The following is a 14,887-nucleotide window of genomic DNA, read 5'->3' as shown; positions in this document are numbered from 1 at the left end:
CATATCTCTCTTAACATTCTCTCCAGTTTCTAATTTCATATATATCACTTCAGCCCTGCCTTCTCCCATTTCCACAGTATCTACATTTATGTTGTTCTTCACTGCTATCATCACTCCTCCTCCCTTTTTTTCTTTTCTGTCTTTTCTCCACAGTTTGTATTTACCATCTCCCAAATGAACATCAATATCTTCTCTTAATTTGGTCTCTACAAAGCACATGACATCAGGTTCATGTTCTCTCAAGAAATCATTAATTTTGATCCTTGTCGATATGAAACCATCAACATTAGTATATATCACCTTCAAATTATTTTTGACATTATTAATACCCTCTTCTCTCCTACTCTCTGTCCGTACCACTTCCTCAACTTCTGATCTTTCACAACCATCCCCCCTAGTTTCCTTCACTTCTATTTCCTTAAATACCATTTCCTTACTTACATATCCAATACTCTCCAAAAAAAAGTATTACGTTCTTCCTCTGTCCTCTTATCATTTTTTTCCTTTACTTCTTCCTTTAATGATTTTAAAACTTCTCTTTCTTCTTCATTCAGATCTTTTCTTATTATAATATTTTCCATCCCCGCCTCTTTGCTTAATTTCCAGGTCACTTTAAGTATCTCATTTATTAAACTTTCTGATGTAAACTTGACTCTCATTGGTCTTGTTTCTCCTTTCTTATAAGGCCCTATCCTCCTTACTTCCTCAATTTCTTTTACCCACTTGTCTCCCTCAGGGTCAATCTTGCCTAATATTCCTCTCACCATGTTCGTGTCTCTCTCGAGTCTTGCGAACCTAACCTTTTCTTCCTTTTCCCTGTTTCCAAATACTACCACACATCTGTTCCTTTCTACAGTTTCTCTCACTATTTCTCTTTTTTCTTCAGTATTTTCACTACATTTTCTTCCATTTCTTTCTTGTTCAATTCCCTTTCTTCCTGCATGATCTCTCTTAAGCTGACCACTTCTTTCTGTTCTTCTTCTTGTGTGTGTGTAATTCACCGGGTCGGTCAGGATCACTTGATGGTCGTGATCTTCAGCTTTTACCCTCCCGGAAGGGAGCTGAGAGCTCATATAGTCCGATCTAAGGGCAAGGCTGTGACCTTCACACACGCACACACCCGTCTCCTTGCTCAAGGGGGACAGTAACCACCCACTTCGTCAGTGAAACTTTTCGCAACCCGAGCGAGGTGCGAACTCCCGTCCACCAGTTGGCAAGCGAGAACGTTACCACTGCACCAGCGAGCGGTGTGTGTGTGTGTGTGTGTGTGTGTATTTACCTATTTGTATTTACCTATTTGTAGTATACAGGAATTGAGCAATGCTCGTGTTGTCCTGTCTCCAAATCCACATTTATCAAGTCTACCTTTACACACATGAATGTTTTTCTCATGCACCACCTCTTTGTCTGAGTCGTTCTAAATATTTAAGAATATACCTAATTGTGATATACACGGAATGTACTATGCTCGTGGGTTTCCGTCGCTGTTTCTCAATAAGTCAAATTTAACTTTAAACTCGTTTAAGTTTTTAGACTGGACGATCTCTTTGTCCAGGCTATTCCATAAGTCTATACTTCTGTAAGGAAAGCTATATTTCTTGATATCCTTCAAGCAGCTTGACTTTTTCAATTTCATTCCATGTCCTCTTGTTGCTCTCTTATCCCATACAAACAGATCTTCTTTGTCAATTTTATCTACTCCCACCATGGTCCTGAACACCGCAATCATGTCTCCCCTCTTTCTCCTTTCCTCTAATGAAGGCAAATCCAGTTTTTCCAGCCTCTCTCTGTATGACAGGTCTGTCAGACTGGGGACCATCTTCGTTGCTGTTCTTTGTATTCTCTCAATCTTGTTTATATCTTTCTTTTTGTGTGGGGACCACACTACCGCTGCATATTCTATCCTGGGGCGGACCATGGCCACTATCAATTTTTTCATCATTTCCTCATCCATACAGTACTCCTCAGAAGTATTCAGCATTGTCCGCCGGGCGCGCAATACTTATGGCCCAAAAAGAATCACCCATTTTTGGGGGTAAGAATTGAGCCACAAGTTTGAGCTCCGAGCATGACGTCACGGTAGCCTAAGGCCTTCCGACACGCTGGTTGGTTCCCGCCTCAGTTGCCCACGGGCTGCCTGAGAGAGAGGAACTCCGCCGAGTGTCCCTCTCAAATTGCGCCATTTTTTACCGAGTGTCCCGCAGTGTTTTGGCCTTTAAAACTTTGTTATGGCACCTACCCGTGAACTATCGAGTGAAATCATATCCCAGATCATTGCTCTAAAGGAGGCAGGCCACCAGACAAAGGAAATTAGTGAATTGGTTGGTGTGGCACAATCGACAGTGCGTCGTTGGTGTGCGCGGTTTCGGGAGGAAAACAGTGGCGAAGTTCCCACAGAGAAACCGAGGTCTGGTAGGCCTAGGAAAACTTCCCCAAGGTCTGTTAATGTTTTAAAACGTGCAGTGGAGTTTAATCCTCATGTGAGTGCAAGGAAAATTAAGGAGAGCAACCCAGAAGTGTTTGGTGAGGTGTCAGTGAGAACAGTGTCTCGTAGGGTGCATGAGCTTGGTTACACAAGTCACAGGCCTGTGAAAAAGCCTCTTCTCTCTAGCAGCCAGAGAATTCGTAGGCTTGCCTTTGCTAATAAATATCTAAACTGGGGTGAGGAGCAATGGTTGTCAGTGTTGTGGTCTGATGAGGCAACGTTTAGTGTTACCTGTAACAGAGGAGCACGAAAAGGTAGTGACCCACTTGACCCACGGTATGTAGAAAGCACAGTTAAACATCCTGATTCACTCATGGTATGGGGTTGTTTCTCAGGGAAGGGTTTGGGGAAGCTGCTTGTACTTCCCAAGAACCTCAGAGTGAATCAGGATGTTTACCTGGAGCTTGTGTGTGATCATTTACCAGACTCCTTCGAGCTAACAGGTGCAAGAGTGTTTCAGCAGGATGGTGCACCTGCTCACAAGGCCAAATCGGTCACCAATTGGCTTCATGACTGCGGGGTATCATTCATGACAGACTGGCCAGGAAATAGCCCAGACCTCAACCCAATTGAAAACCTCTGGTACCTCGTAAAGAAGAGTCTCCAAGGGAAGGACGTGAGCTCTCTGCCTAAGCTGGAAGCCGCCATTCGTGACTCCTGGGACAAAATACCGCTCCAGCACCTCAGGAGCCTCGCCCTTTCACTTCCAAGACGTCTCAGGCCCGTGAAGAAACGTAAAGGCTACCCTACAAAGCACTAAAGGTAAATAAAATGCATTATTTTTATGTTTTTTCAATGTTGAAAGGTTTGTTTTTCAGGAGGGACGCAGGGCGCTCCATACTTCTGACGAGCACTGTATAATGAAATGCTACTCTTATGTTAGTCAAGAGCTTATAAGTCTCTCCAACTATCTTGTTAATGTGCTTTTCTGGTGACAAACTATCTTGGACCAGCACTCCCAAATCTTTCTCTTCTCTCCTTTTTGTGATTAATTCATTACCCAAAAAATAATTCATTGATGGTCTCCTGATACTTTTACCCATTTCCAATATTTTACATTTCTTTACATTAAATTTCATTTCCCACGTCCGGCTCCAATTGTGTATCCTATCCAAATCCTCCTGCAGTATTTTACAATCATCCTCAACCTCTATCTTCCTCAAGATCTTTACATCATCAGCAAACAGACTCGCATAACTGTTCACTCCATCTACCATATCATTTACGTAAATCAGGAACATTACTGGCGCCAACACTGAACCTTGAGGGACTCCACTTGTTACTTCCCTCCATCCAGACATCTTTTCCTTTATTACTGTCCTCATTTGTCTGTCTCTCAAAAAGTCTCTCATCCATTCCAGAAGTTTCCCCTTTAGTCCTCCTATATATTCTAGTTTCCACATTAGTCTCTTATGAGGTACCTTGTCAAAGGCCTTCTCTAAGTCTAAGTACACACAATCCGCCCAACCATCTCTCTCCTGTACCACATCAATCGCTCTTGAGTAAAAGCTCAACAAGTTTGAAACACATGACCTTCCACTTCTGAATCCAAACTGACTTTCAGCCAAAATATTCATCTCTTCCAGATATTTTATCCATCTGTCTTTCAGGATTCTCTCACACAATTTTGCGACCATGCTGGTTAGAGACACTGGTCTATAATTCAGGGGTTCTTCCCTATTTCCTCCCTTGTAAATTGGTACCACATTTGCCCTCTTCCATTCTTTTGGCACTTTCCCCTCTTCCAGTGAGCATACAATTAAGCTGTGAATTTTATCCGCCAGTTGTTCTCTGCATTCCTTCAGTACCCAATTAGAAATTCCATCAGGTCCTGGGGCTTTCCTTACATCTTGAGTTTCCAGTAATTTATACACTTCCTGCACCTCCACTTTTATATCTTTCATCACCGGAACATTTCTAATCACTCCCTCCCTTCCACAAGCTCCTTTTCTTTAGTGAAAACTGACTGGAAACGTTTGTTCATTATTTCTGCTTGCATTGCCGCATCCTTAAAGACCTCTCCATCTACTTTCAGCTTGGTGATTCCTTCCTTTTGTTTCAGTTTGCCATTAACAAATCTATAAAACAGTTTGGGTTCATCCTTGCATTTGTCAATTATACCTTTTTCAAAATTCCTTTCTTCTTCCCTACGTATTCTTGTGTATTCGTTTCTTGTTCTTTTATATTCTTCCTTTGTTCTGTCGTTACCTCTCTTTCTCCAATTGTTCCACGCCTTATCTCTCTTTTTTTTTGGCTATCATACACCTTCTATTAAACCACTCCTTTTTCCTGTTTTCTTTCCCTCTTACTCTTGGTACAAATTTTTCCACTCCCAAATTATAGAGGTCTAGAAAGATATCCCACTTCCTCTGTATCTCTCTTGTTTCTCTGAATTTTCTCCAATCCGCATTTTCAAAAAAGTTTCTCAATCCTGTAAAATTTGCTTTGCCAAAGTTGTATCTTCCCTGTCTATGAAGCTCGTCTCTTGGCTCAACGTTTCCTATTAACATCTGGAACTCAATGACCACGTGATCACTTTTTCCCAAAGGACAGAGATATTCCAATGATTCTATTACATCGGGTTCTTTGGTGAACAGTAAATCTAACCTTGCTGGTGTGTCCTCACCTCGAAACCGTGTCTCTTCTTTGACCCACTGCGTCATCACATTATTCATTATTATATTTAATAACATAGTACCCCACGAATCCTCGCCGCCTCCCGAGTACCATTCCTCCCAGTTCACCTCTTTACAATTAAAGTCACCCACCAAAATTATATTATTGCTTTTCTCAATTATTTTTTGCAAGTAGCTAGCCATATCTGACAACATCTCATGATATTCGTCATCCTTCCATGCTCTCGTCTTTGGGGGAACATACACTACCGCCATATCTCTCTTAACATTCTCTCCAGTTTCTAATTTCATATATATCACTTCAGCCCTGCCTTCTCCCATTTCCACAGTATCTACATTTATGTTGTTCTTCACTGCTATCATCACTCCTCCTCCCTTTTTTTCTTTTCTGTCTTTTCTCCACAGTTTGTATTTACCATCTCCCAAATGAACATCAATATCTTCTCTTAATTTGGTCTCTACAAAGCACATGACATCAGGTTCATGTTCTCTCAAAAAATCATTAATTTCGATCCTTGTCGATATGAAACCATCAACATTAGTATATATCACCTTCAAATTATTTTTGACATTATTAATACCCTCTTCTCTCCTACTCTCTGTCCGTACCACTTCCTCAACTTCTGATCTTTCACAACCATCCCCCCTAGTTACCTTCACTTCTATTTCCTTAAATACCATTTCCTTTATTTCATATCAAATACTCTCCAAAACTAAGTATTACGTTCTTCCTCTGTCCTCTTATCATTTTTTTCCTTTACTTCTTCCTTTAATGATTTTAAAACTTCTCTTTCTTCTTCATTCAGATCTTTTCTTATTATAATATTTTCCATCCCCGCCTCTTTGCTTAATTTCCAGATCACTTTAAGTATCTCATTTATTACACTTTCTGATGTAAACTTGACTCTCATTGGTCTTGTTTCTCCTTTCTTATAAGGCCCTATCCTCCTTACTTCCTCAATTTCTTTTACCCACTTGTCTCCTTCGGGGTCAATCTTGCCTAATATTCCTCTCACCATGTTCGTGTCTCTCTCGAGTCTTGCGAACCTAACCTTTTCTTCCTCTTCCCTGTTTCCAAATACTACCACACATCTGTTCCTTTCTACAGTTTCTCTCACTATTTTCTCTTTTTTCTTCAGTATTTTCACTACATTTTCTTCCATTTCTTTCTTGTTCATTTCCCTTTCTTCCTGGATGATCTCTCTTAAGCTGACCACTTCCTTCTGTTCTTCTTCTACGTGTGCCCACTTTGCCTTGTGTTCTTCTAGTACATTATTCACCTTCTCCGTTTTACTAGTACTCTCTTCAAGTTTCCTCCTCAGTTCAACATTTTCCCTCTTCAAATTCTTAATCTCTTCATTGGCTGTTTCGTTGGACTGGATTAGACTCTGTATGGTGGTTTCCGTATTTCCTGACACATCCTTTATCACTAGATTCTCTACTTTTTTTTCGAGTTCACTAATCCTCATAATTAATGTTTTCACCAGGTCCATGACATTAGTATTAGCATCAAATCCTTGTAATTCCATTCCCGCATTGTTTACATTTTCGGCCATCTTTAACTTACCGGTAAAGTACCTAAACAGCTGTTACCGAATAAGCTTAACATTTTTCGTAGTCTACCAACTTTCATTATTTTAAATTTAAAGAAAGACCCTAGGAGACAGGACAGACAAAATTCCTGAAACTACTCAAGGTTAGGAGCGATGCCTGGGACGACCTCTCTCTCCGGCGGTTCGTGTGTGTGTGTGTGTGTGTACTGTGAAGATGCTATCAGGGGAAGCTTAGCTTCAGGCCTCTATGTCTGAAAGTGTAAAATTTGATCTGCCAGTTTGTGGAAATAAAAATCCAATTTGCTGCCAAGTTTGTCACGTGCCAGACCCTGGTTATTGGCTAATGATTCATTAAATGCTGCACTAACTTTAATAATTCTATACATTCTAATGTTCCCTGAAAACCACAGACTAACACAGCTCTGGTTTACTGGTAATGCTAAACAAACTTCAAGGCAAATTTTTTTTTTTTTTTTTTTTTGGGGGGGGGGGAGTGACAGCCATGCACAGGTTCCATCCTACAGTGCTAACTGAAGCTTTTTAGATAATGTCATCAAGGAAAGTAGGCTGGCTAGTCAACCACCCTTAGGTGTATTCACTTATGGTTGCATAGCCTTGGACCCCTACACACTGATGGGATTAATAAAGGATTCAAGCTTTAACCATTAACTACAATTCAGTATCCCTCTACTGTATATCCTCTCCTTGTCCTTGAATCAGCCCTCACCTGTTCCCTCTGTTCCCTTAACTCTTTCCATACATTGGTGCATTCCTGCTATTGCTATATAGTTTCATTCAGCTATGGGGAGACCTAATGCTAATGGTGTTTATTTCTAACCTTTTCTCAGCTAGGCTGAGTAATATGATCAGGTGCAGCAAGAACAGAACTGAAAATAAAGATGAAATAGTTACTTATATACAGGGATCCTTACTGTAGAGATACAACAGATTCAGCCTGACAAATTCGTACTTCAAGTGGATCTAGACCAGCCATAGCCATTGTATCTTTCCACTAAGCAATATTTCCATATAGGGGTATACTGTTACTCTTCATCTCAACAATTTACAGCATTATGTTGTCGAGATATACATCAGGTAACCATTTGAAGGGGAGAACTCTCCTTTCCCTCCCTCAGCTACAACCTTCTTTCCTACACCCACATACCTGTCAACAATGCGTGAGTACTGGTGACCCCACTGGGCAAAGCAGTCAATGTAGTAGGGTGGGATATGACCAATGATGTGTACCAACTCGCCCAATGCCTCAGCCTTGGTAAGCTCATTTACAAGCCATGTCAGCATCAATCCCGGGTCCACTGATTTGTATAACACCCACCTGAAAGTTACATCATTTAACACCATCATCATTAATTACCATTACTATCATCAATGTCATGACTACCATCCTCATCATCATCATCATCATCATGTTGCCCCTCCTAAGGATGGTTAAAGGTAGGACCCAGAAAACAAGGAAAAAGAAACCTCATATAAGGATGGCTTATCAGCAGCATTCCTAGTGAAATATGACACGTTGGGACTTACCACAGGTGAAAATGGAACTGCATAGATGCCATAATGCAAAACAGTATGCAATAATTTCTAAGATAAACAGATTACGAATATCTGCTGCTGAACATTAAGGATATGAAATGGACAACACAACTTTGTGAAAAGAAAAATACTGTACGGGCAAAGAATTACAAACTAGTTACCAATCCTCATGAAATGTTCAGGTAATGGACAAAAGGTTCCATGGTTCTATCTTCACTTTATTCAGTCCATGAAGGTTAAAATGTACTGTGTGCCCCATCCATATCCTGAAGGACTTCTAGGTCCCCATGTCATCTTGGTATCTCTTATGTTCGCAGGCTCTTCTCAGGTTTTATCACAGTATCATTTTATGCACTGTATAATATTTACTGCGTTTATATGCCCCTTGGAGTACCCAGGCCCCTGTCACAAGCAGGTGTTGCCCTGCTTCAGGCTGTTAAGGGCTCAGTGACCCTGATAACTGTAGCTGTTGCATCATGAGTCAGACCTGCTCAAGCTTCCTAACCTTGCCAAGTCATTGCACCTATCCCTTCCCAAAGTTGCCTGCCTCCTGCATCAGCTGGTTACAGTGAATGCTAGGATGGGAAGATGTTGGTAATGCATGGGCAGTGCTCATCTTTCTGCTCGTCTCTCATAATTACTATTACAGGAAAAGTGACGGGCGCAGCCAGAAAAATAATTTGGGGGGGGGGCAACAATGAGAAACATAAAAACACAATGTACTTCACCATTTGGGTTGATGTGTGGCAAAATCATTGCATTATTGCTCAAAAAACAAAGAAACTTACATTTATCCAATAAATCAATTTGAAGTTCATTTAGTTTTTAAAGGCTCCAGCATGCTTGATCCGTCGGCCTTGTTCACCTAATGGCAGCTCTCCATGCTGCTCGATCTCTGGCAGCTTCCCTATTCAGTCCCTAATCCCTGAGGCCACACTCAGTGACCTTGTTCCAGGTCCTTTTCAGTCAAACTCTTGCAACCCTACCCCTAACATTAGCACTTATCAATTTCTGCACCTCATTATCATCCCCCATCCTCTCCACATGCCCAAACCATCTCAATCATCCCCTCCTCATCACAACACCAATGCACTCCAGTCCTATCCTACCTCACAACTCTTCCATCATAAACCTACTCCCCCCCCCACATGCCTCACTCTCAAGGACGAACTGCACTATACATATTCCGTAGTTAAGAGTTCCACTAAGTTGCCTGTAGCTATTTATGCTGAAAAATTTCACTGAGAAATATCTATCTATCTATCTATCTATTGCCAGACGCCATAATCCCGTAAGGGGTGGCCACCTGACTCTGAGTTATTTGTTTTACGGGGAGCGGAACCAACCCTCCACCAACCCACTTGTTGACACGCAGGGAAAACGTATGGTTTGGTTATATGGTTACCACCCAGCGTTGTAAGTGGTTTCTTGGCTTACAGGAAACCATTTGTCTTGTCACTCAATGTAAAGCCACCTGTAAAGGAAAGAAACGCAATAAGAAGCGATAGGAAAATTGGGAGAAATAGGAAGAGAGGAGGGCAGGCACAGAAAAAGAATGATAAAGACTAAGGAAGAAGTAGGCAGCACTACATCAAGTGAGTGGATGATAACATTAACGAGTGATGGTTTCGATCGCGGGCCCTCACCAATCCGAACCAGTTATCTACCACTGCTTTTTATAATCATGAAAGTCTTTGTCCAGCTCTTGCATTGTAAAAAGTACACTCGCACCAAAAACTATCGGTGCATTGTGGGTCCGATGCCATCCGGAATGATTCGATCATGTGGCAGTGTCAGCCCATTAATGCCTGTATATATTATAACAATTACTACCATTCCCTACTCATTATGAAGGACACAAGAGGTATTTGAAATAGCATTCGTCTGTTGTCTGGGATGCCTGCGTGGGAGAGGACAGAACCGCAATTTCCAGTTACCTTTGTTCCGTGTATCATAATATTTAACACATGTTCTGCACCGATACTTTTTGGTGCGAGTGTACAGTTCCTGCTAAATAGACAAGTCCACCAATGATATACTGTACTGCCGAAAATCATCTGTATACAGTATATCATCACAAACTGGCCTGTTGCATTTCTCAGTTCCTCACCTTTCCAAAAATTTCATTGTATTGTACAACTCTTTTGTCCTATTTTAAACACTATACGAATATATACTTTTCTGCCATAACCCACATCACAGTATTTTCTCTCTTTAGGGCATGCATGCAACCTGAAAATGAGAAATATCTACTTGCTGACACCCAAATCCACCATAAATACAACAAACTATAAAATACAGTAGTATATAATGCATGAAAAGTAGGCATTTCCTTGCGAAAATCACAATGAAATTGTTGTCCCAACTCACCCCGGTTATTTAAAAAAAAAAAAAAAAAAAAAAAAAAAAAAAAAAAAATGGTGGGCGAGTCGGGACAATTGTCTATTAATCCTTCAGCACTCCTTTGCTGTAAGAATGTATTTTCTGGATAAATCACAAAAAACTATAACAATTGAAGATTTCACCTACCAAAAAGTAAACCTTTAGCTCTAAAACTGACTATGGGTGAGGAAAATTGGCAAAATACATATATTTTCAAAAATGAAATTCTACAAATGTCAAAATGCTACCCTTTCATATTTGCACATTTTTCATGCATTGTTCGTGGTTCTATAGAAAACTAGTACAGTAAAACCTCGATATAATGGACTTCAGTAGATCGGAATTTGCTTTTATCGGACTCGAGGAGCTATCAGACTAAATTCCTATATATCGGAAAAAGTCTGATAAAGCCAGAAGCAGTCCGGAGTGCCTGACCACTTCAGCTATGTTCACCACAATAATGTAAATAAAGACATGTTTATCAGTGTACAGCACAGTATTATTAAATATATTATACCAGTTGATTAATGTTGTGAAGTTATAACACAGTACAGTACCGCAATGGTAGTCAAAACAGTTTAAAAACCGTTCATGAGATCCGGACTAACGTCTGATATATCGGAAAAAGTCCAGATTAGCAGGGGGAAGTCTGGATGTTGCTTTTATTGGAATTTCACATTTTTCGGAATGGTTTGGGCCCCAATTAGTCCGTTATAGTGAGGTCTTGCTGTATTAAAAATATTTGTAAAGTTGGGGCATGGCTATTGAATGGACACCATAGAATGGATATGTCTTGGCATTTGGCATTGCAGTGCCCACTGTTCCAACTCGCCCCATATCCCACACTGTCCCAACTCACCACACTCAATGCTAATGCTTATGAAAATCCATCGTCTGTTAAATACCCTACTTTGTTCAATGATGATTAATTTACTTCAGTGATGGTTGCCACACAGGGAAAGGGTACCTAAAGCCTGAGATATATCACAAGGAAAATCTTAAGCAATCATTGGCTTCCAGTTTCTGTGTGCACCTACACTTATGTAGAGCTCATGGCATGACATTATCATTTGTTATTATTACTGGCAGTAATAATATCCTCTACAATGTAATGCATTTGCTAAACTTACTCTGATCTTTTAAAACTTGAACTCATGAAGTCCAATATACCAGATTGCTGTGGCTGCCTCCATTTCATAAGAAAGTGATCCAGGGAAACCCACAGAATACGTCTTTTCACTTCATGTCACAGTACATCGTGCAAGTAGCATAATTAGCAAGTTGTATGGACTGGTCACTGGTGCAACACGATCTGATGAGAGCTGACTGACGACTGATGGCGCAGGTGGGTAATGAGCGACAAGACGAGTGACACTCAGCTGACGGCGATAAACGTTGCCACTTTTTTTTTTTTTTTTAACCAATTCTGCCACATGTAGGCCTACATGCCCACAGGTACTCCTAACTAGATAATTAAAGAAACCTGTTAGTAGCGGAGTTTCCCGTTTTGAAGATAATGTGTCATTAGGCACATAAAAAAAATTGAAAATTTCACAAAGCGGCAAGTTTCTTGCTTCCTTTCCTCCTCCTCTCTTCACCCTTCCGGGCGCCAAAGGCTCTCTGTGCATAAATTCCAATATCCGTCTTGCACCTAAAGTAAAGCAAGTCTTAAAAAGTATGTGACATACCGAGTATTATACCCTGGAATAAACAAGTATTCGACATTTAAGACTCGCAGTCTGCTCTCGAACACACGCATAAATTTCAGGGGGAGGGGGGGGGGTGCCACCCCCTGGCTGTGCCACTGAATGGTGAAGATAGTGAATTTGCAACCACTAAAACTTCACTTGTATTCACTCCAACACACTACAATTACCACTTCACTAACATACTTCTCAATAATCCAACCAACACCCATATTTCTTAACTTCACCCACATATTCTGTAACACACCCCTGTACCTCTATCTACATAATCTCCAATATATTATCTCTGTCACTAATTACATACCTCTATGTAACACTATATACAGTACATCCTAACTCCACTCTCAACTTCCCATATACATCCCAAATAGGTGTTTATAGTCCCTCATTCTTCCACCCTCATACCAGTTCAAACGGTAGCAGTAGTTGGTGTTGAGTGAGATGATGCGCAGTCCTGGTCGAGCCAGGACAGAGTAGAATCCCCCATAGCTAGCGGACGGGGGAGCAGGGCGGCCCATCATGTTGCCCCAGCGCTCAGCCATCGCATCATACAACCACTGAACCCCAAACTTTGACCACACTTCATTCACTTCGGGTGGAGGGAAGCTAGAGAGGAGGATGATTACACTGAGAAATTGTTTTTGATGGAACACACCATAACACATTATTCAAAATAATTTACAAAATTTTTATGCTAAAAATGAGTATTGTTCACAAGGAATATGGCATATTGACTCAATATGATACACGAAAACCTGTATTCTTAATAGAATAGCAGAGTAACTGTCTTAAATACTGTACTGTATATGACAGAACAAGTCTCAGCTAGCATATCTGAGTAATATACAAATGTGATTCCATGGGCCTAGTAGCTGGTGGTGATAATGTTGTATGTCCTACATTCAGAATTGAAGGTCACTACACAAAGAGATACCACATATTACATAATTAATAATGGCCACTGTTCAACAGAGAGCATGAACCCCTGTTTTCAACAAAACATAATATCCCATTCATGCTGACAAATAATGTAGCTTAACAGCTTAATTTCAATAAATGAATAAACACTATTCCCACAGGCAAAAATAAGTGATGATGTCAGCATAAAAAACATATCCTAATACTGAAGACATACATCCATATATGGAAGTCTTGTTAATTAGGAAGATACAATACAATAGTTTTGACCTGACTTTAAACTGCTTTATGTAAAAGCAGCCTGAGAAGTATTCAAATTAGACAAACAATTGTATATTCTCAATTAAAAATACTTCTACATGTGGATATAATTCTTCCATGTACGCAGTTCATGGCACCATAATATGAAGGCATACCCTATTATCATCAACAAAACACAGGATTTATTCACTGGGTCAACAAGACTAAATGACCCAACAACTCCATCCCCTTACCTGTCTCTGGGGTAGCTCTCATGGTTGCCGACTGCCCCAAACATGGGTATGGAAGGGAAATTGTTTCGGAGCAGCTGTGACATCTCCTTTATGATGGCCACATTGTCCTTAGCAGTGATCTTCCAGATATGATGAGGCACAAGATCACCAGTACACAATACATAGTCTATGTCCTGAGGGAGTGTAGTAAGGCCTTGTTATGTCTTTTTTTTATCAATTTTGTTGATCTGCCAGTTTCCCCATACAGTGTGATAACATCTTTTTGTATTTACAGGCTAACCGACACTGCTAGATTATATGTTAATCAGCCTAGTAGAAATCACTTAGTGAAGGGGTAAATGAAGGCTATACCTTACCTCTTTGGTTCAAAATGAGCTGGATATTGTCTTTGGGTGGTAAAAAAAAAAAAAAAAAAAAAAAAAAAAAAAAAAATGAAAGACACTCCTCTAGCAGAGAGAAAGACCACAGAAAACTATCCATCATCCAATCCTATGTTGCCCCATTAGGAGCATACAAGCCCGGGGCTAGGCAAGTTGGTCCTGACATTGAAGATGCGAGTGACCAGCCTCACTCATCCCTTAATGGCATTATATGAGCAATAGACCCCAACCACCCTTTGCATATAAACCTACACATGCTCAATCCAATTGGAGTACCTTAATTACCCACTAAACCACCAGGTGCCATAATTTGCTTATATGGTTACCACCCAGTGTAGTCAATGGTTCCTTGGTGTACAGGAAACCATTTGGCTCGTCACTCAGTGTAGAGTCATCCATAGGCTGAAGGAAGAGGAAAGAGTGAAGGAAAGAAAGACAGATGAGGGAGTGTAAAGTCACCTGTAGATAGAAAAATGAGGAGAGAAAGACAGAAGAGGAAGGAAGGAAGAGAGGAAAGGGCAGACACTCAAAGTAGCACTGTATTGAGTGAGTGGATGGTGAGTGCCCCCACCCACCGTAAACTATAAAAAATATTCCAAAGTTAACTGTAGCCTATGAAAAGTCAATGTGCAACTTCCTTCCAACTTACATTAGCTACCATTTATACAGATAAGGTTAGTAATTTGAAAGAACTCGACTTTGCCTATATGATGGCTAGGTCCAGTTACTAGCAAGGGTAAGGGTGAAAATGTGAGTAAAGCAGGGCAAGGCTGAAAACT

At 40.6% G+C, this 14,887-nt stretch overlaps 1 protein-coding gene across 1 annotated transcript in view; it reads right to left on the bottom strand.

The window, feature by feature from the left end:
- The window catches only part of LOC145403349 (uncharacterized), a 102,600-nt gene that overhangs the window by 32,925 nt on the left and 54,788 nt on the right, over positions 1–14,887 (bottom strand). The window contains exons 12-14 of the mRNA XM_080275138.1: positions 13,729–13,901; positions 12,722–12,922; positions 7,840–8,010 (exon numbers count right to left, since the gene is read on the bottom strand). Coding sequence (XP_080131264.1) covers positions 7,840–8,010; positions 12,722–12,922; positions 13,729–13,901 — 545 coding nt within the window. The remainder of the gene's footprint in view (positions 1–7,839; positions 8,011–12,721; positions 12,923–13,728; positions 13,902–14,887) is intronic.

This window comes from Coenobita brevimanus, chromosome 60, assembly GCF_032717465.1.
Source record: "Coenobita brevimanus isolate Jiangsu-jjx chromosome 60, ASM3271746v2, whole genome shotgun sequence".
Classification (NCBI taxonomy): domain Eukaryota; kingdom Metazoa; phylum Arthropoda; class Malacostraca; order Decapoda; family Coenobitidae; genus Coenobita; species Coenobita brevimanus.
Note: the sequence above shows the minus strand (reverse complement) of the source record. Positions and strands in the feature narration are given on the sequence as shown.